Here is a 25,617-nt window from a genome sequence, read left to right as displayed (position 1 = left end):
ATAGCGCCAACTATCCGAACCCCGGGAAAAATCTTCACCAAGCCAATTGTGTTTGTGATTCTCTCAACTCGACCTCCTTTACTTTGCACTTGCATGTCTTTACTTTCCACTACATATACTCTAGACTTGCATATGTAGGGTGCAGTGGCGGACCCAGGAATAAAATGGAGAGTGTGCACACTCCGTCAAAAAATCTACCTAATACAAGTGTCATGCCATATATGGCAAAAGAATCCATAAATAGCTCAATTCAAGTCTCACAACAATTTAGTTCGGAAAATATATTCCAAATGTGCTCAATTACAATAGGAGTTGTCTTACATTAAAGATACACAGGTAGAAAATTACAACACTAGGTAACTCTATGTTGTTGCATTGCCATGAAAGCATCAACTATGTCATCTTCATTTACTTTCAAGAACACATCTCGTTCAATAAATGTCACTAAGGTATCATTCAAGCGATCATCACTCATACTTCCTCAAATTACTTTTCACTAGATTTAATGCTGAAAATATTCTTTCAAAACTCGTCGTCGCCACCGATAAGACCAATATCAATTTGATGAGTAAGTAGAGCAAATTATAAAGAACATGCTTCTTTGTTTCAACAAGCATAATATAGAACTCACCAATATTGCTTGTATATCTAATAAACCGATCATCTTGTCTCGTATCATCAATAAAATTGGCAAGTTGGAATTCAAGCCTTTCCAAATCCGTACTTGATATGTCCATGGGATAGAATTCGGCAAGTCTCATTGCCTTGAGTGCATCATAAGAAGCAAATGAATTGAGAGAATTCAAAACCAAGATGCAAATAAGCAACTCCATATTAACCTCATCAAACCGATTGTCAAGCTCTTGAATGATTTGGTCAACGATACCAAGATATACTTCTATTCTATAACGATCATCATTTGTTTGTACTTGATAATATTAGTGTGATCTTCCATGAGCCACATAAGTATCCTCCAACTAAGGAACTTCAGTGTCATGCTTGTTGCAAAATAAGGTCTTCTTTGCAAGAAATTCTTCCCATCCATGAGACCTCATACGTTGCATTCTACTCTTTACCAAACTAACAAGTGTCATTGCATCAACAATATCTTGATCTCTCTTTTGCAAGGATTTGGATAACTCATTTGTTTAGCCAAGAACAACTAGCATCAAGTGAAGATTGAAAACAAAGTCAAATGATTCAAAGGAAAGAGGAACTCCATGTATTCTTGTCCACTCACCTTTTTGTTCAACCCTTTAATCTCCCATTTCATGTTTCTAGCCCCATCATATCCTTGCCCACGTATTTGACTAGGAATCAAATGATGACCTTTAAGCAAAGTTTGAATTGCGTCCTTAAGTGACAATGAAGTTGTACTGGCAACATGAACAACTCCAAGGAACCTCTCACACCCTCTTCCCGATTTATCAACAAAACATATGCAGAGAGAAAGTTGATCTCTGTGAGATGCATGACTAGACTCATCAGCTAGGATTGCATAGTGGTCATCCCCAAGATCTTTGTGACATGCATGACTAGACTCACCAGCTAGGACGAGAGGTACAGGCGGGAGGAGCTCCTCCAAAGCGGCAGTGGCCGTCTGGTCTAGGTCAGCGGCTCGCGGCGCTGGCTCCGGCGATCAATTTCTGGTGGAAAGGAGCTTCGGCGGCCGACGCTACTTCGAATTCAAATGGGCAGACGAGTGGATGAGCACCGAGCTGCGGCACGTGCGCACACTAGTAGAAAAAGGGTCAAATGTTCAGCTCATTTGTCCCGGTTTGTATTTGAGCCGGCAACAATGTGACCAATAGTGCCGGTTCCAACGGCTAGGCGGGCGGCGCTCATTAGTACCGGTTCGTGGTGAACCTTTAGTACCGGTTCGTGCCACGAACCGGTACTAAAGAGGTGGTGGCCTTTAGTACGGGTTGGTGGCTCCAACCGGTACTAAAGACCCCCCCCCCTTTAGTACGGGTTGGTGGCTCCAACCGGTACTAAAGGTGGTGGCCTTTAGTACGGGTTGGTGGCTCCAACCGGTACTAAAGACCCCCCCCCCTTTAGTACCGGTTGGAGCCACCAACCGGTACTAAAGGTGGTGCGTTGCCACCCGCAGTGCACAATGTTTAGTCCCACCTCGCTAGTTGAGAGGAGCTCGCACCGGTTTATAAGCCCCACCGCGGCTACCGTGTCGAGCTCCTCTCTAAGCAGGCCTTTGTGGGCCTATTGCAAGTCTTCTGTCCTGTGGGGCCTACTGGGCCGGACGGGCCTGCATCCTGGCCCAACTAGAGGTTGGGTTTCTAGTCGTATGCAGGCCGTGCCGGCCCAGTAGGCGGGCTGTTTTTGCTTTATTTCAAAAAAAATCAAAAAAATCCACTAACCGGGACTAAAGGTCCCCAAGACCACAGCGCGCCTCGTGCCACGTGGTTGCCCTTTAGCGCCGGTTCGTGCGGAACCGGTACTAAGGGGGGGGGGACCTTTAGTCCCCACACTTTAGTGCCGGTTACCGAACCGGCACTAAAGGGCCTTACGAACCGGTGCTATAGCCCGGTTCTACACTAGTGGCATCTTGGTAGGGAACTGGCCGAGCGTGAGAGGGATTAGGTCACATAGCTCTGCCTCTCGCTCTTGCTCGCTCACATGATGGGGAGAACCAGTTGGGCTTGGACCCACTTCAATTTGGGCTGAAACATTATATGATACAAAAAAAAATCTTACAATTCTGGGTGTGCCACGGCACACCAGGCCCACCCGGGCACGGTGCTCATTAGTACTACTATAGAAAAGCATAAAATCTACCAAGAAAATTAAAACTTAGGCAAATAGTCTTTTTTAGGCTACTCCATAATATAAAACTGACCATAATGTCATAGGTTCGGAGAATTGATCATAACTTGAAATTCATCATCATATAGAAGTGGAAACATCTTTCCTGAAAAGAAAAAAAAAGAATAAGTGCCAACATCTGAGATATATAGATGATAGAAATAGGAAAATGATAAGAAAACTTACAAACTACTCCCTCCGTTCACAAATATAAGATGTTTTGGGTATTTCAATATTGACTACATAGGGACTGAAATGAATGAACAAACACACTAAAACGTATCTATATACATCTGATTCAGAAAAAAAGTTAGAACATCTTATATTTGTGATATTTGTGAACGGACAGAGTACATTCCTTCATGCATTGAAACGATAAATGGGAACAGCATGGAAAGAAGGCGACGCCTACAGCGATAGATGTACATGAGGTTAGCACTTTAGCTAACTATACGATTGGGCATGAGAAGAGCGAGTGTATCTAATTATAAGAGCGGAAGCACATGAGCAGATCAAAATATCAATCAGACATTAACCTGCGGCTTTGGAACGGAAACAGAGCCTCGGACGCCTGCTGCAAGTAAGAGAAAAGACGGGGCGAAGGATGGACGCCGCCTGATTGCTTGCGCCGTGCTGCCCGTCACGGCCGGCCGCTCCCATCGCCGCCGCGCGCCCGTCCGCACGATCAGGCGATCAGCCTGTGCTCTACCCGATCATAATTGAGGATGGGAGTATTCGATTGAAAAAAGGGGATGGGAGACGCCGTCCCGTGCGTGCTCTGCGCTGCAGGCCTGTTGCATTTCCGAATTGGGCCATGAGAAGGGCCACTGGGCAAGGTCGGGGGGGGGGGTGGTGCAGGATGGAATAAAAACGGCGTTCCACACCAAGCAGGCTAGATTTTTTTTTCGAGGCAATCCAAGCAGGCCAGGTACATGATACACAGACTGCTCCTAGTTTTGGGCTCAAATGCTTGACAATCTGTTAGTTTCTTTATATAAATTTTTTTCCAGGTATATGTAGATGCCATACACTATATATACTTGTGCATATATTTTTTAGAAAAAATAGTAGGTATTCAACTTTTTTAAGGGTGCCCAGAAAAAGAAGATTTAAGGCTGCCGAGCTCTTTTGGCACAGGCACAACATTGCAACGTTCGTGATCGAGTGCCAACGCAATCCCGATTTGACGTGCTTTGCTCAAAGCTGGGGGCTTAGCACAAGAGTCACCTAGCTGGAGCGCCCCATTTAGCTGTCCGATTTAGGAAACCCTCTGGAAGGATTCGGTTTTATTTTTACTATTTTTTAGTTTTTTCTTAATTCTCAAAAATTCTTCCGAATTTTAAAAGATGTTTGGGATGTTTCAAAAAATATTCAAGTTTCAATTTTTTTGTTCTGAATTTCAATAATGTTTTTTTCTAATATTATTCATATATAAAAATTGTTTGCATTTACAAAATTTGTTCAGAATTTCAAGTAATATTTATTTTTCAAAAATTATCCAGAATTTTAAAAAGTATTGCCATTTCATAAATTTCTTCATCAATTCACGAAAATGCTTGCAAATTTAAAACAATATGCGTGTTTTAAAAATTATTCTCAATTTTAGAAGATATTCAAAATTTACACCAAAGTTTTGTGTTTTTCCAAAAATGCTTGACTTTTCAAATTTTGTTTGTGTATAAATAAAAATAAATGTGTTTTAAAAAAACTTTTCAATAAATATCTGTGTTTCCCTAAATGTCCACTAATCTGAAAAATGATTGCATTTCAAAATAATTTTCACAATTTAGAAAAATATTATTTCATAAACGAATGAAACAAGAAGAAGAAGAAGAAGAAGAAGAAGAAGAAACTGAACGCTACAGTACTGGCTATAGCAAATCCTATTCACGCCTATAGCATCCATTAAAGGGCTGCTATCTGAAGCGGAAGTGCATCTCCTTACGGCGCGGTGATTAATAAGATCAGAGATCATATGCTTAGTTTTCATTCTTGGATCATTAGTCACAAGTTACGAACCTCGAATGTTGAGGCTCACAATTTTGCTAAGCATGGTCTTACTTTAGGGGTTGGCCGCCATGTGTCGTTAGGCCAACCTGAAAACCTACTTTTTGTTCCTGTACAGGTGGTCACGGCATAATAAAGTTTGTCTAAGAAAAAGCATCCATTAAAGGGAAAATCATACACGATGCACACCCCATGATTAATTGGGATTGCATATAAACGTTGAACCAGCATTTCTTGTTTGTGCGTAGTTTCATGGTATATGGACTTTTTTCTTTTTTCCTTTTTAGATCTTTTTGTTTTCGTTTTGTTTTACTTATATTTGTTTTTATAACATATTTCATTTATTTTTCAAACTATTTAACATTTTTCATACTAACAAATTTTTTCGAATTTTTTCAACATTTTTTGAATTCGTCAACTTTTTTTAATCATATGACATTTTTCTCAAATAAACAAATGTTTTTCAAATTCGAGGCCTATTTTACAATCCTTGAAGTCCTTTCTAAAATAATGAACTTTTTCAAATACAAGAACATTTTCAAATTTCTAAAAGTTTTCAAAATTCAGGAACTTTTAAAATCTATGAACTTTTTTTCAAATTCATGAGCTTTTTTAAATCCATAATGTTTTTTCAAATTCAAAAACTTGCTTTCAAATTCTTGAACTTTCTTCAAATCCACGAAGTTTTTCTCAACACGATGAACTTTTTTGAAATATGCAAAAATTTCATGTCTAAAACATTTTCCAAATTTGTGAAATTTTCCATATTTGTGAACTATTTTTAACTTCATGAACATTTTTTCAAACCTGGTAAGTATTTTTCAAATCCATGAATGTTTTCGAGATTCTTGAATCTTCCTTAAGTCATTGAATTTTTTTCAAATCAAGCACAAAAAACATTTTAAAATTCTTGACTATTTTCTAGCGCATGAAATTTTCAGAAAGTTAATGGTCAATCCATGGCGGTCAACAGGTCAAAAGTCATTGGTTGAATTTCAATTCGTTAGCAGTTGCCACAAAAAAATATTAGCGCTCAATGGAATATTGGGTCAACTGGTCAAACAAAGAAATCTGGCCCAGCAAGAGAGCGAGTAAAAAATACTCTATATACGAAATCACTAATTAAGGAGTACTCGTTGCAAGAACACTTCACTTTGCCAGGTCACGACAAATGGCGCACATGCAGCGCGCCACTTGTCGCAACCTGGGAGTTTTCTCTTTTTTCATAGATCCGTTTATTCAAAATGTTTTATCTCTTAAACCATGCGTCCAAATCTCGAACCGTTTTCAATATTGGATTCCTCGCGTCGAGATTTTCAAAACTAGATCCCATGTTGATAGGTTATGACGAACTCTTTTTTTCATGAAAAAACCGGACGAAAAAAACCGGGCGAAAAAACCGAACCGGAAGCACGTTTTTTTCCTTTCCGAAAGAGGCACACCCGTGCCTCTCGCGAAATCACAACCGTGCCTCTCGTGGAAGCAAAACCGTGACTCTCATGGAAGGAAAAAAACAAAAAACACATTTTTTTTCGTTTCCGAGAGGCACGGCCGTGACTCTCGCGAAAGCACAACCGTGCCTCTCGCGAAAGCAAAACCGCGACTCTCGTGAAAGAAAAAAAAACAGAAAACGCGTATTTTTTCCCTTTTCGAGAGGCACGGCCGTGACTTCCGCATAAGCACAACCATGCCTCTCGCGGAAGCAAAACCGTGACTCTCACGAAAGAAAAAAAACAGAAAAACGCGTTTTGTTTTTCCCTTTCCGAGAGGCATGGCTGTGACTCTCGCGAAAGCACAATCGTGCCTCTCGCGGAAGCAAAACCGTGACTCTCGCGGAAGAAAAAAAAACAGAAAACGCGTTTTTTTTCGTTTCCGAAAGGCACGGCCGTGACTCTCGCTAAAGTATAACCGTGCCTCTCGCGGAATAAAAACCGTGACTTTCGCGAAAGAAAAAAATGCGTTTTTTCGCGCAATTTTTTTTTGAATTTTTTTTGATCGAAAAGCTAAGGAAGACCAGGGAAAAATCAAAACGTCGAAAAAATCGAAAAAAACCGTTTAAAAGATCAAAAACGCGTGTGGAAAAATAAAAATAACAAAATCCGAAAGAAGCATCCAGAACGCGACACGTAGCGAATGACTGAGAGCGCGCCAAATGGCGTTGATCGTTGCGAGACTCCTGAAGAAGCGCTCGTTAACTAGTTGCTCCCCTCTATATATGGATGAGCGAGCGAGCGAACGACCTAGCTGGGCCGCGGCCTGCCACGGCGCCTGTTAGCTCCGGTTAATGTTCGGGCGCTAAAGACATGAATTGGTCATTACAACGCTCGATGGCCCGGCCCAGTCGGCCCAGTTGGGGAGGCTGACTATTCGCCCACTAACAGTGGCATATAGGAGCTCCTGAGTGCCAAGCCCTTCGTATGTTGATCAGCTTTACTTTTGGTTTCTGAAAAAAAATACGGAAATAGTTCAAAACAAACCTTAAAATTGTAGATGAAAACTAAATCAAACCCTGAACTCATAATCTCCGAAATCAACACACCGAACTGTCGATCCTAGTCTATTTTGAACATTAAGAGCGTTCCCGAAGACTTGAGAGTGTTCCCGAAGAGGGATTGTTGACGTGACAGATCGAACCCGGGACTTTTGGCTGTGGTGAGGGAGTTTTTTTTTGGCAAATTGTCATCGTTTAGCGTGCATTGAGCCGCGATGGGCCAGCCCATTGGTGATTATTGTACCACCAGTTCGCACCAGTTAATATGAAACAAAGAGAAAAGTGTGCCGCAACAATTCGAACATGGGCGCTTCCGCTAGAACTCTGGGATGGTAGCCAGTAGTGTTAACGCGCTGGTGTCTCATTAGACAGCGCGACATATTAATATAAGCTGACAGCAGCGCCAGATCCTGAGAACAAATGTGAAGCATTCTGTTGAAAAAGTGAATATTTTTTTTAACACGAATATTTTGAAAATTTGTGACCAAAAAGTTTAAACTCTATCATTTTTCTAAAGTCACAAGGTTACAATCGAGAGGCAATAAATTCTCATAACATGGAGGACATCTGCTCATCCATACTGCAGTACATGACTCGGTACGGCTATAATTTACCATACAATTTGCTACCCTATTTTGAGTCCTACTAAATTTTTTGAAACAAACTCCCTATCATCCATCAAGGATTTAATTGCTACTACTAGATGACCATAGGCCGGTCGGGACATACTATCATCAAAGAGGATTGAAAGGTTGCACCCTTACTGGTCAATCAGTATGTTGTGGAGCAAGGGCCATCCCCTGCATTATTGGATGTATCTTCGCCTCGATTGTCTCATTGCAATTGAATATATCACGTAAGCAGCAAAGATAATAGATCCATCATTACAACATAAGATCATACCAGCACCTGCCTTGCCATCATTAGCTGAGAAAGATCTATCAACAGACAGCGACCCAAATTGCTAGAGGTGGTGGCCAACGAACAGGAGCCGCGGTCTGCTGAATACTAATAGGAATAACCTCTTCCCATGCCAACATCTTCCTTTTTAATATTTCTTCCATACTATAATTCCTCACCAACTGGTATACAAGTACTGTGATTATCCAACTCTTCAACAATCTGAGTAATATCCTCATTCTCTGAATCAAAGCTTAACTCGACACTGGAAGACTGCTCCTTCTCATGAGCAGCTAACTTCTTTTTCTGAGCAGCTTCATAAAGCAATGCTTGAGTAAGTTCTCTTGTTTTAATAGAATTTATAAACCTATCAATGTCCTCCTGTGTACTGCCCAACACTAGACTACTATCTACAGCAGATCAAGAGACTTATAATAACTATTCGGAAATTCCATAGCAACATCAACTGATGACACTTCCTTGTCATGCACAATATCATTGTGAAGTTGCCAAATTCTTCATATAAGTAGAATGATCATATCATGAACCTTATCGTCACATGCCGCAAGCACATGCAGGAGCCACTCTTTACCATTACCTAGTACATCATCAGTTGGCAATGGCCATAACTCTCGTATCCTCCGCCACACGAGTCGTGCATGCAATTAGGACATGGTAAGAACCTTCCCTCTCCCGGGCCGTGCATCCGACAACAATCAGTGATATCAATGTGTGGGTATAACTTGTTTTGATCAGTGGCAAGAGCACCTAACGCGGCCTTCCAAGATGTAATATACGCATTTTAAAAGGAACTTGAGCACTATGAACACGCAAACGACCATCAACCAAGCCAGGATGAGACGATTCCCTATGGCAAAAAGAAAAGGAATGAGATGATGATTCCGAGCTGAGCCGTGCGAGGAACGACGATCTGGCGCAAGTGCGGCAGAGCTTGTAGTACGCTGTAGCATGGTGATGACTCATGAGTCACTGGCACCGGCACTCCCTCGGTTCGATCCGATCCTTCTGCCGCATATGCGAGGCCTTCCTTCCTCCGGAGAAAAGCGGATTAAAGCGGAAGAGTCGACGAGCCCGCCCACTCGATGAAGGCGCCTGCTTACTTCCGTGCCAAGCAAGTTATTACACACGGGCAGGGGCAGGGCACGGGGGATCCTCTCCATTTTCTCCGTCCAGACGCAGGATCAAAGCTCGTGATGGAAAGCGCCCGGCTAACTTAGCCGCATATGCGTGGGCACGCTGCCTTTCTCCCTTTTGCACAGCAGCACGTATGGTTGAGCGGAGCCCACTGCGGGCACAGTATACGTGTCCCCTCTTCTTCTTTCTCGCCATCATGCGGAGATGGAAACTAATTGATTGACGCCCACTGATCACGAAAAGGGCATTGTTTCCACTGCCTTCAAATGTACTTGTTGTTCAAAACGAATGAAGAAAAGTTTATGTAAATGAGTTCTCCACAACTGTGGATCCACATTGAGGTGTTCTGTTGATTTTCTTTTCAGAGGAAAGGCCGGCCGTTGAAAATTGCACCGGACACATGCACATTGCTGCGGCGTTCTTCGTACTTCTCAAGCCCGCAATTCCGCCGTTTTAACTTGACACTCTAGTTTGATACAGTACCTTTATTTAGAAAAGAAGGATTACCCCGGTCTTTGCATTTTGAACGATGCATGCAGTTATTTTGTTAATTATTCACAAAGATCTTACAAAGTACTCCCTCCGTTTCAAATTATTTGTCGCAGGTATGGATGTATCTAGATTATTTTTGTTCTAGATACATCCATTTCTGCGACGAGTAATTTGGAACAGAGGGAGTAGTATATCAATTTGTCCAAAGCCACATCTTAGCAACAACTGTCGTTATTCCTAACCACTTGATGAAGGGGTGCCGATAGTCCGAGCCTAATACCAAACATACATCGCACCAAAGCCTAACATCTAAAGCCAGAGTCTCCAACCGAGCCACATACTGGGTTTGGGGTACAAATGGTCCCCGCACTCTCATGTGTCATCGCCGCTGTCTTCCACCAATCCATCTTCAGAGCAGAAACTAACACACTGACCTTGCCAGGCCTCTCTGCCATCGACGCCACCATGACGCCAGACAGCGTCCTCCTCCTATGCGATTCCATCTCCGCGCATCGGGCACTGAGTCTCCACTGCGTCACGCCGCCGAGATCCGCCATCAATGAGTAAGATGAAAGCACCGCTCCACCAAAGAAGCCTTTCACTGGTCCCTCGAGCCCGTGTACACTTCCAAGAATGACGCCCCCAAGGGGGAAACGACACCAAAGCGCCGTCATCATCTAATCTACTGATGTATGGTTTCCCCTATAGATAGCGGATAGAGGTCTGGAACTTTTCCACGGCAATGCCTTCAAGAAGGTAACGGCACAAAAAAGTGCCGCCATCGCCGGTCTTGGCAACAAGCTGAGAACGAGGTTTTCACCCGGATCAGCTTGACGAACCTCCGTCTCGCATCGTGCGCACGGACCACCACCGATCTCCTCCGCCGCGGAGCAAGCAAGCCACTCTGGCCAGATCAAATCTGACTGGAGGGCCAACCACGCCCGCAGCAGACCAGCCCACCAAAGCCCTCCACGCCGCCGCCGATCCGAGGTGTCGTAGCGCCACGGCCAGATGCAGCAGCTCCATCACTAGTCATCCGCCGCCGGGAGCGAGCCACCGTCGCGGAGGCTCGGATCTGGGTACGCACTTCTGCTCGCCCGGGAGCCCCGCGCCACCCTCGTGCGTGAGAAGGAGAGGCTCCTCCGCCACCGCAGTCAGCCGCCTAGGATTAGCCCAGCGGCGACGGAGGTTACGGATGGGATGGGGATAGCCCGACGGGTAAGGTTCAGGCCCCTCGGCCGCCCGCGCGGGGGGAGGGGCGGAGGGAAGTGATGGGATCTGGAGATGGGAGGAGGAGGTAGCGAAGAGGCCCTCTAGTTTGATACTTAAAGAGTTGACTAGCAATTCTCACAAACATCATAACCAATTCTTACTTCCAGTCATGAGACCTGTATTGTTTTTTGGTAGGTGTTATATGTATTACTCCCTTTATTTTTTATACAAGGTCACAAACTCATATTGCAGGTACCAAGGTATAAATTAATGCCTACTTAGCCAATGTTGCAAGCTAGTCTTGTCTCCTCGCTTGACGTGTTAATTAATGTGTATTTTTCTCTTCAGCGCACAAGAAGACAACCCACTCCTCATTGGTTGATTAATGTGGTACATAAAAACCAATCTCCTCACTCCCACATGCATGCAAGGGGTATTAATGTTCTCGGTTGCTAGTACGAGGCAAACCTCATCAATTTTACCTCGATGATGTTAGTGGCCTTGTATAGATGCAAATTATAATTTTCATAGTGGCCTTGTATTTTTTTAGAAATGGAGGTTCGGCCCCCGGCCTCTGCATCAATTAATGCATGCATCCATCTTTATTAATTATTTCACAAAGGTCTGACAAGAAACATACATCAAATCGTCCGAAGTCACCACTCACACCTACAAAATCGATAATGAGGAGTGCTCTCACTCCCCATATCTACAACCAGTGTCGTCGCCGATCCATCCACATAACGTATCGGGACTAACAACCGGTGCAGCAGACCTAAAGCGCACACCACCTGCACACGCTTTAGAAGCCGCCATCTTCATCGGACCACTGACCCATCTTCAGAAGATAAATCTGTATCCTCCTTACCAGTCCGGACATCCATCGACACCACCACGGCGCCCAACGGCGCCACCGCCCTGCGCTCGTCCGTCCAGACGCGAAGACTCTGGAAGAGCTATCGTGCGTAGCACCTGCCAACCAGGCATGACTCATCGTAGCACCTGTCGGCCAGGCATGACTTGACAACTCCACCGAAGCTCCATGCAAGACGGAGCCGCTCCACCTCCTGCCTGTGTCTTCTAGCGCTGCTCCACAAACGGTGCTCCCCGGAGAGAAACGACACAGCAATACTGCCATCGTCTGATCTGGAGAACCAGATCCTAGGGTTTCCCCTGAAGCAGTGCCCATCACCAGCAACCGTCAAGGACCCACACAATGCCCACCACCCCTCAGCCCTCAAGGCGACGCCTTCAAGAAGGTCACGACGTCAAGGACGCCGCCGCCCGCCAGAGTTAGGGTTTTCACCCGAGAGGCGGAGAGGGGGGAAATGCAGGAGCAGACATCGACCGATGTCTCCAAGAAGAAAAGTGGCGCCTTTGAGCGTCGTCGTCGGCGCGGCCTGCGGCTAGATTTGGCGCTAGAACCCACCGCTCGCGCACACCGGTAGCCGAACAAGCCGACCCCGACAAGCCGGCCACAGATTTGGCCACACCCAGATCCGACGCACCCGCCGCGCCGACGACCTCCTCCACATGCCGGAGTGGAGAACCACCCCGGACGCGCAGGCAAGCGCCGGTGACACCACGGGCCGCCACCACCCACAGCAGGACGAATCTGGGCAGGGGGCGCCCAGATCCGCCGCCACCGCGCGCCATGGCTGACCACCACGCTGCCCCTGCAGCCATGGAGGCGCAGCCCCGCCGACAAGCCCTGGAGCCGCCGCTCCAGCGTCCTATCTCCGCCGCCACGCCAGACGCCCAGGGTCGCCATCGCGCGCAGCCCGAGTATTAGAAATTTGCATTTTCAGCCGAATTTTAAATCTTCAAACTTGAATACTGAATTTTTGATAAATTATTGATCAATTTGGTATGAAATTTTGTTAGTCTCTCAGCAGGCCATTTATTATTTCGTTGGAAAGGAATCCAGAGTTTTGTGTATGGTTTGTTCCAACCAAAGCTAGTCCTTTCCATTCATTGTTAGAATCGCTAATCCACACTTGAAGCTAGTGTATGGGTTATGTGCAATGACCTGCCCAAAATAGTGGCTGTTTTCAGTAAAATGTTAGCTAAGTGGTGGTTATGAGCAATACTAGCCCTAATAGTGTTCGTCTTTTATGCAATTCACGCTTGCTCCAAAATCCAAATACAGGACAGGTCTGGTAAAGCCTGAGCACCAGTGAGTAGCAGCTAGGTTTGATCAAAGCCTATGTATGCTAGACAGTTTTCATGGATGCATGGAGTACACCATAAGATACGTAGAAAAGCCAGACTGAACATAAAGCTTACCTTAACTTTTGTTGACAGATGTTACCTGAACGAAGCCTATGTATGCTAGGCAGTTTCATGGATGCATGGAGTACACCGTAAGATACGTAGAAAAGCCAAACTGAACATAAAGTTTACCTTAACTTTTGTTGGCAGATGTTACTTCCTGCAACAACAACATAAGGAGATCGACTACTGGTTTCCACCGTTTGATCACACAGTTCACTGCTCAACTTAAATTTTGTGTTTCTTACATGGCACTTTTTTTTTACGAGAAAACTTCTGATCTATCCATCAACTGTCAAGGTATATAGTATAAGAGCATCTCCAACAGCGACGGCAAATATCGCGCGCGCAGGGGAAAGTTAGGTTTAGCGCGCGCGGAGCGGGTTCGCACGCTCCAGCGGACGCGGAAAATTCCGGCGCGCGGCAAAAGATCGCGCGCGTGGGGGTAGGGGTGGGGCGAGGCGGCCCTTCGTGCACTAGATTTGGTGCGTGGCATCCGGCGCGGTCTATAAAACACGCGCGTCCGATGCCGCCAGCCGCACATTCGATTGCTCTCGTCGGCCCTTTCTTCCCCTCGCCACCCCTCTCTTCTTTGCATCCGGCGCCCCGCATCTGCCGCCGCCGCGCCCTTTCCCCACCACCGACATGCCGCCGCGTCGCCGAAGCAGCTCGGGCTACCGTGGCGTCCGCGTCCGCCCTTCCGACGCGTTCTACGCGGAGATCCGCTCCGGCAACGTGCGTCTCAGTCTCGGGACATTTGAGACCGCGCACGAGGCCGCCCGCGCCTACGATGCTATGGGCGTGGCGCCTCAGCAGGCCACACTCGTAGATGAACTTCCACGACGCGCAGACGTGCCAGCAGGCGCAGGACCTCGCGCGGGCGCCCCGTCTTGTAACAGACGAGGACCGTGAGGAACACCGCAGACGTCAGCGCCGCCTCCTCATCGCCGAGGCGGATGAGCTAGCCATGGTGAAGTGGCGCCAGTGCTACCCGCAGGACGTCGCCGACGAGAACGCCTTCTGGGCGGAGAGGACGACAAGGCGCCACGTGGTGCGGGCGGACATGCGTCGGTGGAAGGCACTCGCGTCGGCGCAATGCGATCTCGTTTCGGCAGGATAGGAGTCGTTCTTTGACGAAGACGATCCTCGTTGGGAAGACGTGTTTCTCGATACCTTGGACGACACCAGCGAGGAGGACAACTCGGGATAGGTTCTAGTTGCACTGTAGTTTTTATCTATTTTATCGTATTGGACTAGTTTTTTATATCTATCTATGCTATGATGAACTATGTACGCTATGAACTATATATGTATCGTTTTTTAATCTATTTTAATGTATGCCTATGTTTTATTATATTTGTTTAAAGTGCATATGTTGTTTGTGCGAGAGCGCGCGCAGTTTTCTTTGCAGCGTCTGCTGGAGCGGCTCGCGCGCGCTAAACTTTTGAGCAGCCGCTGGAGCAAGCGCTCCTCGCCACGCAAAAACAGTTGATCAGCGCGCTGCAAACGCCTTTTTAATGCGTCGCGCGTTGCGCGGCTGTTAGAGATGCTCTAAAGAACACTAGAAGTAAAATTTACATCCAGGTCCGTAGATCACGGAACGACAAATACAAGCACCGGCACTCTCGTTGTAATAAATCAGGGATAATTAACATGAATATGAGGAAGTATATTTTTCTTGATCCGCGTCAGGCACCGGGTACTGCCCGATCAGTGTTTTTCCGAGTAACCGAGATGTTATGCCGGCATGTCATTTGCGTTGCAAGAAAACATTGGGTCCACAGACGACACAGTAATGCCGTTCGTTCCCTACATGATGATGGACACTAATTGGGTATCACTCGAAGAGGAACGTTACCGCTTTCCTAATCAGGGAATCCAGCAGCGCTATTATCAGCCTGATCACTTGCCGTGGAGGGCATCGGAGCGTGCCAATCTTTACACCGAGATGTGCACAGGCACTTGATCATCTCGCACAGCTTTTCTCATGCCTGGTGGATGATCTGACCTCTCACTCTCCATGCATGGATGTACGGGCGCCTTTGAACTTGCTTGGGCGCGACGACTCTCTCGGAGGTACTACGCGCTTTTTTAAGAGCACATCTAACCGTCTGCCGTTACTTAATTATAACGTGGGGCGCAGCTGCAGCAGTGCAGATAATCTGTCATGCCCATGAGATGAGCCCATGACGTACGTACGTTCGAGTTATATATGCATGGCCGCAGAACTTAATAAGAAATGCCCGTGTACAGTACATAATACGAGGCGCGCAGATCAACGTCTGAAATCTGACGAATAATTGAGCATCGTATACTTTAGGCCGGCTTATATATAATTTCCATGGCAGCTAAACTCTTGCTTGTATTGTATGTATGATAATAATATATAGATATAGGGCTTTTCCCCCCGTTCCATGTACTGAAATGCATGGCACGATGGCAGCTGATGAGATGGATCTGGTTCTACAGCTCTTTCAGTGGCTTTAATTATAGGTTTTCCGACAGCATCAGGCAAGTTTGGCAGCTGCCCATGCGTGTATGTACTAGCCAGTTTTCGTTTCTTTTCTTTTCTTTTCTGGCCACAATTAATACTAGTACAGCCGAAGCGTCCAGGAAGGCAAGCCACAAGCTACACCGTACATTCTCCTGAGATCTGGCTATACGCTCCTTCTCAGACAAGCCTGGCTAGGCAAGGGCAAAGTGGGTACATCACACGTAGGCATAGCACATTTGCTGCGATCTAGCCAGCCTTGGTCTCGGTCACTTCATCGAAAACAATTAAGGAGTCTTCCAAATGCAAGTTAAGCAGTGTAGAATAGCGCCAACCCTTTCTCCACTACTAGAGTCTAGGACCACGCACGTACATACTCCTACGTACGTAGTACGTGGTGACTTTGCGTGCGCGAGAGTGACACTGCCCCCTTTCCCACGATCGAACTCCCTAGCAGCGTTCAGCCGTTCACACGTCGCCTCCCTCACTATAAGTACGGAGCTCACCAGTGTGGTGTAGCAGCAAGATCTCATCTCAGCAGCAGGGAGCTAGAGCGCGTGGAAAATGGTCAAGAACCACCCGGGCGGCGGCACTAGCAGGTGCGAGGCTGCGGCGGCTATGGCAGAGAGCGGTGGTGGGGGTGGGACGGCGGCGCTGTGCGGCGGCGGGAGTAGGCAGCCGGCGATGGCGGTGAGGCAGTACAAGGGGGTGCGGATGCGGAGCTGGGGGTCGTGGGTGTCCGAGATCAGGGCACCGCACCAGAAGCGCCGGATCTGGCTCGGCTCCTACGCCACCCCGGAGGCAGCCGCGCGCGCCTACGACGCCGCGCTCCTCTGCCTCAAGGGCTCCGACGCCGTCCTCAACTTCCCCTCCTCGTCCTCCGCCTCGCCCTCGTCGCCGCATTCGCTTCCCTCCCCCGCCGATCAGCACGCCGACGACCTGTCTCCGAGGTCCATCCAGCGCGCGGCCGCCGCTGCGGCAGCGGCCTTTGAAGCCACCAGGATCGTCGCCGGCGTCGTGGACGACAGCTGCTCTTCCAGCGCCGAGGCGACGACGCCGACCTCGGTCTCAGTGTCCACACTGGGGAGCGCCGACGTCCAGGAGCACGCCACGTCTTCGATGGCCAGCGCTGGCTCGCCGGTGGGAGATCACGACGAGCTGTGGACGGAGCTGGACGCGTTCGCGTCCCCCAAGCTCATGGACCTCATCGCCGCCGGTCACGCCACGCCCTTCTCGTCGACCTGGGAGGAGCCCGAGGAGGACGGCGAGATGATGAGGCTGTGGAGCTTCTGCTAGAGTGAAGCGTCCACCGTCTCCAATGGATCGACATCCATACGGGCATCCATGAGTCGATCACCATTGATCATTGGTTTTTTCTTTCTCCCATGGAAGCTAGCTAGGTGCATGCATGGATCCTCTCTACTAGGCTCTAGCTAGGTCTCACTCCAAGTGTGCTTCCATAGATTCTTTCGTTCATTTAGTAAGAACATACGTAATACTTATACAATATATACTACTATGTGTGTGTTTATTTGGCGAGACGTTAGTAATACCACTGCTACTACACTGTATGGGTTCATGAGTGAATCGAGCGAGACTGTCTGCATTGGATACCTGTTGGATTTGTTCCGTTTTGCTTCCATTTTTCTGTTGTTGATCATTACAATTAGTTTAGTTTAATCGGAAAGTGCTCCCGAGAACGCGCTTTGGGTCTCGTGCGGAGGCTTGGCGTCTAAGCAGAACAGCTCACTCGCAGGAGCTAAGCTGTGCTCGTCTGTAACTCTGCAACTCTGGTTTTTTTGGTATTGTAAAGATGATAATCCAATGCCCTCGATCTAGCTAAGATTCCTTTTTGAGGATGATATTCCTTTTTTTCTTCTTTTTGAGGATGATCTAGCTAAGATTCCAGCGCTCCCATTAGCTGTTCTCCCTTTCCCACTTACTCCAGCTGGTCATCCAGTGTTAAGTCTGCTCGGTGTTCACACCCTCCCGTCTTCAAGCAGAGTGACACGGCATGACCAGTTGCGGTGTGGAAGCAGTACTACGCAGGTCCTGCCTAGTTCGTTGCAGGTGTTTGTGTACGGCAACGCCATCAATACGGGTCCTTTTCGGCTCGAATTTCTGTGCACTCTGTCGGAGTACCAACCTTCAGTCGCCTCCATGCACCTGAGTTTTGCTAAGAGAGATGTAGGTGTCTAAGAAACAGCTGTACGACTGCACATGATCTCGGTGTCTAAGAATCTAATTACTTTATCACCGGCCACCAGAATTTAGGATCAGGACGCCGGTGAACCCTAGCAGCTGAGGACCAAAATACAGCAGCAAGAAAATGCTCCACTTACGTTATATATTGCTTCAGAGATGCTTGATGTCGATTGCTCTAGCAAAGGCAGTATTCACTGCTCACCTCCGCAATTGTAAAAGACGAACCAGTGGTGAGTGAGTTGACATTGGAGCAAATCGGGAACACCGGCAGAACACAAGCATGTTCTGGACAGCTCAACCTATGACGCAGGATCAACACGTATATCTCTTATTCCTCCGTATTCTAATGAGGACTGGCAGGACGCCACTAAAGAAATTCAGGGGAAAACTAAAGCGAAAAAGGCAAAAAATAATGCTGGAAACCTTTTGTAGATCCTGATGGTTCCCATGGTAGATATCTGTATTCCTGATCGTAATCGACAAAACTACTCAATGTGCAGTGAAGCAAGCGAAGTTAATCAAGACAATGGTTCTTCACTGTTTTTTCTTTATACTTACACACACATAAAACTACTCAATATTTCAGTATGATTATGAAGCTGAAAATAATACTGTACTATGTTACCTGGTTCTGTGTCATCGGTGGAGGTTCTTGGGTTCATACCCCGCAAATGAATCGAACAAAATGTAGTCATTATTGCCTTGAAAATCTTAAGATGATGGCAAATGAATCTTAAGATCCGATCTCTACAGAAGTAAAAGAGGTCATCACCCCGGGCTGGTACGATATGACTGGATGCGCTGATTAAGAAACCACATTCAGGTACATAAATTACTCTGAATATTGGCACGAATTCTACCTGCTCTTATGGAAATTCTAGTTACATAATAACAGTTTACAAAATGGCAGTCACCACAAAGTCCAACTGACAACAAAATAAAGAGCCCCAAGGATCAATTAACAAATGTTTGGATCTGGATCTAGCTTCAGCAGAAAGAATTTCCATCTGCCTTGGTACCCAATATCTGCTTTCTAGTTTCCAGCATGTACAATTGTGGCATCAAGGACCGCGGCATATCTGCTCAGGGGAAATATGCATATTCTGCTCCGCGGCTGCTTATCGCCTCTTGGTATACTAAGAACGAACTGCAGAAGGCAATGTTCTCACTGTCTGTATTTCACCCAATTGATTTCACCGGCTTGACCAGAGTGCCAGCTCACGCATGCTCTGGCTGACCTGATGATTCGTCAACAGCGGCTTGTTGTGTACTGATGTTGCTGACTTCTGAGTCAGGAATTTCATTTTTAATGTCCTCATGAGCCTTGTTGCTTGCTTCAGTGCTGTCGCAACTATTTACAACATTCTTCACATTCTCAGGCTCCTCGGATATCTGAAGATGGGATGCAGTTTGCATGTTCTGAACAAGAGGAGTTTCAGGGGTGACACCCATCCCCTTGGAGAGTGCTACATACTTAAGTACTAGTTGCTTGTAAGAGTTTAAAAGGTTATCTACATCAGCAACTGTCAGATCACCAGCACGGGCAAATAGAAATGGGTATTCCTGGAATATTTTGTTCAAGTCGTCATCCTTGACAAGCTCTGTAGCTCCCTTCTTCTCTAAATTAGAGATAGATTGCACCCGCTCAACTGATTTACTGCTCACATCACTTTCCCTTTTCATGTCCTGAACTGGACCTTGGATATGATCTTTCAAGGGTAGGTTGACATCGGAATTTCCACTAGCTTTTAGTGCTTGTGGTCTATGCTCCCCCCCATCAAGATTGGTCTGATTCTCCTGATTCTCTGAGCCAACTGATAATCCTACCAAGCGTTCCCTTGCCAAATCCATCTTCTTCTGGAAATCTCGTTCATCCATGGATAATGATTCCGCCTCAATGTTCCAAATGAAAGACTCGGCAGATAGGAGGTTTGTAAAAAAATATTGAGCCTCTGACACCAGTCGTGATTGGCACCTGTATCTTTGTATGTATAAAAGATTTGAGTGTAACTGCGGAGGATTAGCCTGCATTAAGAACAGAAACTACTTGATTCATGAAGGCTACCCCAATTTAGTAATTTAGTATAAATCTACAGGTGTGTTTTGTAAGCCAACAACAAAAAAGGGTCATCCCACACTAATCCAGATAATGAATAAATAAAACTAATAAAGCAGCAGCGCATGGCACAAGGGCATCTTTGCCGATTACCGTTTTAAAGTTACCGAATGAAACCTTGACAGGCTGAGCCGGGAGGGCACAGATGTAAGGAAGTCTAGTAGGTTCAATACAAGCAACAATAGTCAAATACGTACATCACACCACAAGCTTGCTATCAGGATGACAAAATATGAAGGCTACGTTAGACTAGATAGGTACAATGATAAAATAAAAAAAGTTACAAAGAGAAACAATAAAGCTAGGTCACACAGTGCACTGACACCTATACTGAAGAAGCATGTATATGACATAACAAATAAACCACACCATCAGTTACAATTTGCAGCTATTTTTCAACGTATATCGAAGTTGAGCCATGTCGACCAATAGGCAAAGCCCTGTTGACAGTTGAAACAAAAACGTATGGGGCTGTTCGGTTTGTGACTAACTTTGCCAAAGGTTGCCACACCTAAGGTTAGGCAAGTTTGACTAACTTAGGTGAGTGTTTGGTTCAAGCCACACCTTAGGCAAGCCGCACTTGAGCCCCACATGGCATACACACAAAAAGTGTGGCAAGATTCCCTTAGGCTTGCCAACTTGTGGCTCTCATTTTGATGAACTAAGCTTAGGCAAGGTTGGCAAAAATATATGGCAAAGTGTGGCAATGCTAGGCCTAGAACCAAACAGCCCTTAGTACTGCTAACAATAGACACTTCATTTTACAAAAGATGGACTTCTAGAAATATCTCACCAACAATCAACATGTCCTAGCACAAGCAGTGAACCATACCTTTATGGTGACATAGATGAGGACTGGAAGAAATTCGTCAGCTCCAGGGGGGTTATCATGTGACATATGAGAAGCATTCATAAGTAAGTTATTGATGACTTTACAACAGTTCAGGATGCAAGCAAGCTTATCCCTTGGAGCCTTATACATGTTTATCTTCTGTAGCTCCTTTTGTGCAAGCTGAATAAAAGAAGAAGAAATTAATGGTGACCATGTATATGACGAGTGGGCCATAAAATGCATGCTATTGGAACAGTCATTGGGTCCCAAATGGCTTCACCGTTATGTGTCTGTCAGCTCTAACTTAAAAATGCTCTACAATGCAACATGAAAAATTTATGTTTGTTTTAAAACTAACAATGATTTTAACTACTCTCCCTGAGAAGGGTAATTGGCATTTGGCAGCGGCAATGTCAAGAGTGGCATCAATGATAAATAGTAAAGTGTAATGAGTAGGAAGAATGACATGCTTAGCATAGGTAGGTCCAAACGTTTTGCTCTACGACCTACTCATCACAATTGTACCATAGCTCAATTTCAGCTTGAAAACTTTCATCTGTAAAGACAGCTATCAACATGTGCAATAACACAACATCCGGCATACGGAATTTTGAGAAAATAGGGAGGTTAAATTTTATACCAGCCATGATGTTTCATTCTGATATTCTGGTTTTATATCTAAGTTTTCAGGACGTATAAACTGCTGGAGTAGAGAAATCTTCTCAAAAAGCTCTTCGTCGCTCTTCACATCTTCCGGGACTGAAGCAAATACCCGATTATACAGCTTGGTCATAACATACTTCTCGAGGCCCTAGAAGCACAGAACAAGAAATGACAACAAATGTTATATGCTAGAAATAATAAATAGTCTAAGAACAAACTAGTATGTGTGCCAGATCAGCATGACAAAATTATTCGCAACTAAAGTAATGACACCTAGAGATACAAAGATTTACCACATTGAGCCTCAACTACAAGTTATTAGGACAGCAGCATGGCTATAGTAGAATATATTAATACTTGGCATTCAACACTGCTAGTATTAATCACATGACTAACGTAAAACTTCACTGCTGCAAGAAAGTATGACATCAAACACTTTTTTATTCAGAAGAAATGAAATAACAAATTCTCAGTGTTCTTACACAGTGAAGCCTGAGCAAAAATGGTTATTTATAATCTATATGTCAGACATGCAGCCGGTTATTGAGATTTTGAGAGTGCTAACATGAAAAGATAAACCACAAACAATTCCAGTGAAAACATGGCCTGTCCAAGAATAAAACATTTCACGCCCATATCCGAATACCATTATGCAAAATATTAGTCATCACTGTTAAAGTCTAGATATAAGTTATTGCTAAGGATGACAGATTGCTTGCCGAACATTCAAAATGATATTTCACTATGATCATAAAATAGATTGCCATTATGCATCAGGGCCGGAGTGCCATATATGACTTTGATAATGTGACAAAGCTATGCAATCATGTGGATCATAAAATAGATTAGAAACGCCATATATATCAAAACATCAGCAAAAAATAAAAAAGCAAGACAACAAAACAAGAGAAAGAAATCACATTCTGACAAACCTAGTCAAAGTCTTGGTCCAACCATGTCAAAAAGTGCATATACTTACTGGATACTTAAATTGCATCAACCAAAAGCCAAGATGAAGAACAGTATTTTGTTTATGAGAATTCCAGAAATTTTGCAATCAATATGAAGATAAAGGTTTTGAATGCAATGCTAATCCTTATCCCTCTGGACATGTAGTTGTATTAACAGGGCAACATAATAAGCAAATTACCTCACCGGCACTCTCTAGTTCTTCTTCAGAACTGCCAGCCCAAGGAGTGTGGGCTCTGAAAGCACCTTCCATATTTTCAAGGAACTCTTGAACAGCTGTGCTATCTCCCTCTGGATCAGGTGCTCTGTTTGAGAACGTCATGATAAAGCTGTATACAACATATAACTACATTAATTTCGTATTGTTTACATGAAAACCTACATAAATAGCAAGTACTAACTAAACACTGGCACTGAATCTAGTTGGGGGTGGTGAGGCCCCACAGTATATTTTTGCTTGCATATAGAAGTACCATTATTCCCACAGGTTCATGCGGCATTAATTCACTAATGGGGGGCTTCTAGTCTTGTTAGCAGCATATGGAGAGAAAAACAAAGGCATTGATCAATTTTTGACTAAAGGATCCTCGCAATCAGTTGGAGCTCAGGATTCGACCTTGGTTGCTGATGCTACGGGAAAATCTAACCTTAATCTATCTCTAAATATAAGCGTGTGAGACTTATCTTCAAACACAGAATAATAAGCACAGTAAATTCCATGCCCTGCACCCAAAGTAGTTGTTTCACTTAAACCTAGTAACCATGCTAAGCTCATGTATTCACTTAGGTACGGGTACGCGCAGATCCTGTGAGTTTCTGGAAAGCTTTGTTACACTGCCCAATACATCTGCATTATACTGCAAGCATTCATGTGCATCAGCTCAAACTTGGCAAACCGGAATGCCGCTGAACCCTACATAAACGATGGTTAGTAATCGTAGGTTTAAGTTCTTCAAACAAACTGGCACAGCAGCAGAATCCCCTTGGATCCGCACTCAAGGTGTACCAAATTCCCACTAAACGACTGCAAAATGACTCATCTAACTGATTGAAGTTACGCGCATCGCGCAGGGAGGAACCGATTGCACTAAACCAACATCCCGGATCTCTACACCACGAACTGAATCGAGCTTATGAGCCCAGCATGGAATTTGGGGGGGAGCGGGAGCGGAGGGGAGGGGAGGGGCGCTGACCCCTTGATGGACTTGACGAATTCGGCGGCGGAAGGCTGGCGCATGCGCTCGAGGAAGTCGTGCCAGGCCAGCGGCGCGGTCGAGGACCCGAAGGCGTCGGCGCCGCCCTCCATCGTCGCCGGATCGGGAGGGGGGACTGGACTCGGCGGTTCGGATCAGCGGGTTTTTTGGTTCTATGCTGAAGGTGGGGGTGGGAGAAGTCAAAGGCTCGCCGCGGATGGCCCTGGCGACGCGGCGATTTTCGGATTTCTATACTGTTGGAGTTCGGACCCGCCGAGGAGCTGCTTCACCGCTCAGGCGCTCACGGCGTGGCCGGGCAGGGCAAGCAATGCTTCGTTTGTCTGCCTCCCTCGTCCACATGAAGGGTCCGTTTCGCGAAACTGATTAATTCTTCGAGGGCATGTAAAGAATTAATCAAATACTCCGTATCATTTTTTTTCTTCTAAAAATCATGTTTGTAAATTTGCATCAAGAAACACTTTCTCTATTTATGTGAATTTTGAGTTTGCTAACCACATGTCCCATGTGGCAAACACTTTCTCTATTTAAAACACATTAATTAAGAGCAAGACTGTTGCCTAGTTAATCACAAAAACTCGTAGAAAATTTATACTAGAAGATGCTAACTAAACACACACCTACAACCAAGCTAACATCTCACTATATTGCGAGAGAGAAAAAGTCATGACAATTATGGGAGAGCGGGCCCAGGGTGCTCCGGCAAAGGTGAAGAAAGCAGCGCTCCACAAGCCCTAGTGCCAAAAGCGATTTTAGACACGCGCATGCCACTGACCAACATCAAACATCAAAGACAATCCCATCGTCCATACAACACAAGACAAATGTTCTCAATGTTGCTGAATTCACGAGGTCGCCACCCAATTTCTAGTCACTTCTTTCTGACCTATAGAACCCATGACACCATGTCGACGTACCACCACTCATCCTTAAGCCATAAACGACACATGATCCAGTTGCCTGCAACCCAAACTGCACAGGACCACCACCCCGCATACCTCAACTGTTGCACCATTTAGGTGATCATCGCTACCGGCATACCATCTAATCATCCTCTATGCTATTCTTGGAATCTATGTGAAATTTATGATTTTACTTGTTGCTCGGAGAACCCTAAAAAACATCTTTCCTACCTATGTGAGTTTAATGATAATGAAAATAGTATCTTCTTATGTCAAAGGTGTTTATGGTTACTACGATATCGAACAAATTGAAGAATTTGTTGCTTTTAAGAGTGCTTATGAAGTTGCTTCTTTGATTGAAAAATATGATATTACTCTCTACAAATCTGAAGGTTTTGACATACTTAAATATTGCTATGAAAACTATGCTTCTAATGCCTATGTTAAAGAATTTATTGAGAGAATTCCACTGCTTTGGGAGAAATTATGATATTCATGAATATATAGATAATTATGATTCCATTGATTTGATTGAAATATCCCCCTGGTGAATTTTGGGGAACGTAGCATGCAATTTTAAAAAAATCTACGCTCACGCAAGATCTATCTAGGAGATGCATAGCAACAAGAGGGGAGAGTGTGTCCACATACCCTCGTAGACCGAAAGCGGAAGCGTTTGACAACGTGGTTGATGTAGTTGAACTTCTTCTCATTCGGACCGATCAAGCACCGAACGTACGGCACCTCCGAGTTCTGCACACGTTCAGCTCGATGACGTCCCTCGAACTCTTGATCCAGCAAAGTGTCAAGGGAGAGTTCCATCAGCACGACGACATGGTGACGGTGATGGTGAAGTGATCCACACAGGGCTTCGCCTAAG

General features: G+C 45.4%; 2 protein-coding genes across 2 annotated transcripts; one reads left to right on the top strand and one right to left on the bottom strand.

Moving 5' to 3' along the window:
- The first annotated feature begins 16,348 nt into the window (after nt 1-16,348).
- LOC125553980 (ethylene-responsive transcription factor ERF014-like) lies at nt 16,349-17,452 on the top strand. Its single transcript, XM_048717615.1, has one exon. It carries the CDS (start codon nt 16,404-16,406, stop codon nt 17,133-17,135), a length of 732 nt encoding a protein of 243 aa, XP_048573572.1. The 5' UTR covers nt 16,349-16,403; the 3' UTR covers nt 17,136-17,452.
- Nucleotides 17,453-18,800: 1,348 nt separating this feature from the next.
- LOC125552206 (vacuolar protein sorting-associated protein 9A-like) lies at nt 18,801-24,172 on the bottom strand. The gene is made up of 5 exons (XM_048715692.1): nt 23,818-24,172; nt 22,806-22,953; nt 21,633-21,803; nt 20,993-21,172; nt 18,801-20,069 (listed from the first exon to the last, which is right to left on the bottom strand). The coding sequence occupies exons 1-5, from the start codon at nt 23,928-23,930 to the stop codon at nt 19,263-19,265; spliced, it is 1,419 nt and encodes a 472-aa protein (XP_048571649.1). The 5' UTR covers nt 23,931-24,172; the 3' UTR covers nt 18,801-19,262.
- Between the last annotated feature and the right edge of the window lie 1,445 nt (nt 24,173-25,617).

The sequence above is a fragment of the Triticum urartu genome, chromosome 4 (assembly GCF_003073215.2).
Source record: "Triticum urartu cultivar G1812 chromosome 4, Tu2.1, whole genome shotgun sequence".
Taxonomy (NCBI): Eukaryota; Viridiplantae; Streptophyta; class Magnoliopsida; order Poales; family Poaceae; genus Triticum; species Triticum urartu.
This window is presented reverse-complemented; position numbering and strand designations above follow the sequence as displayed.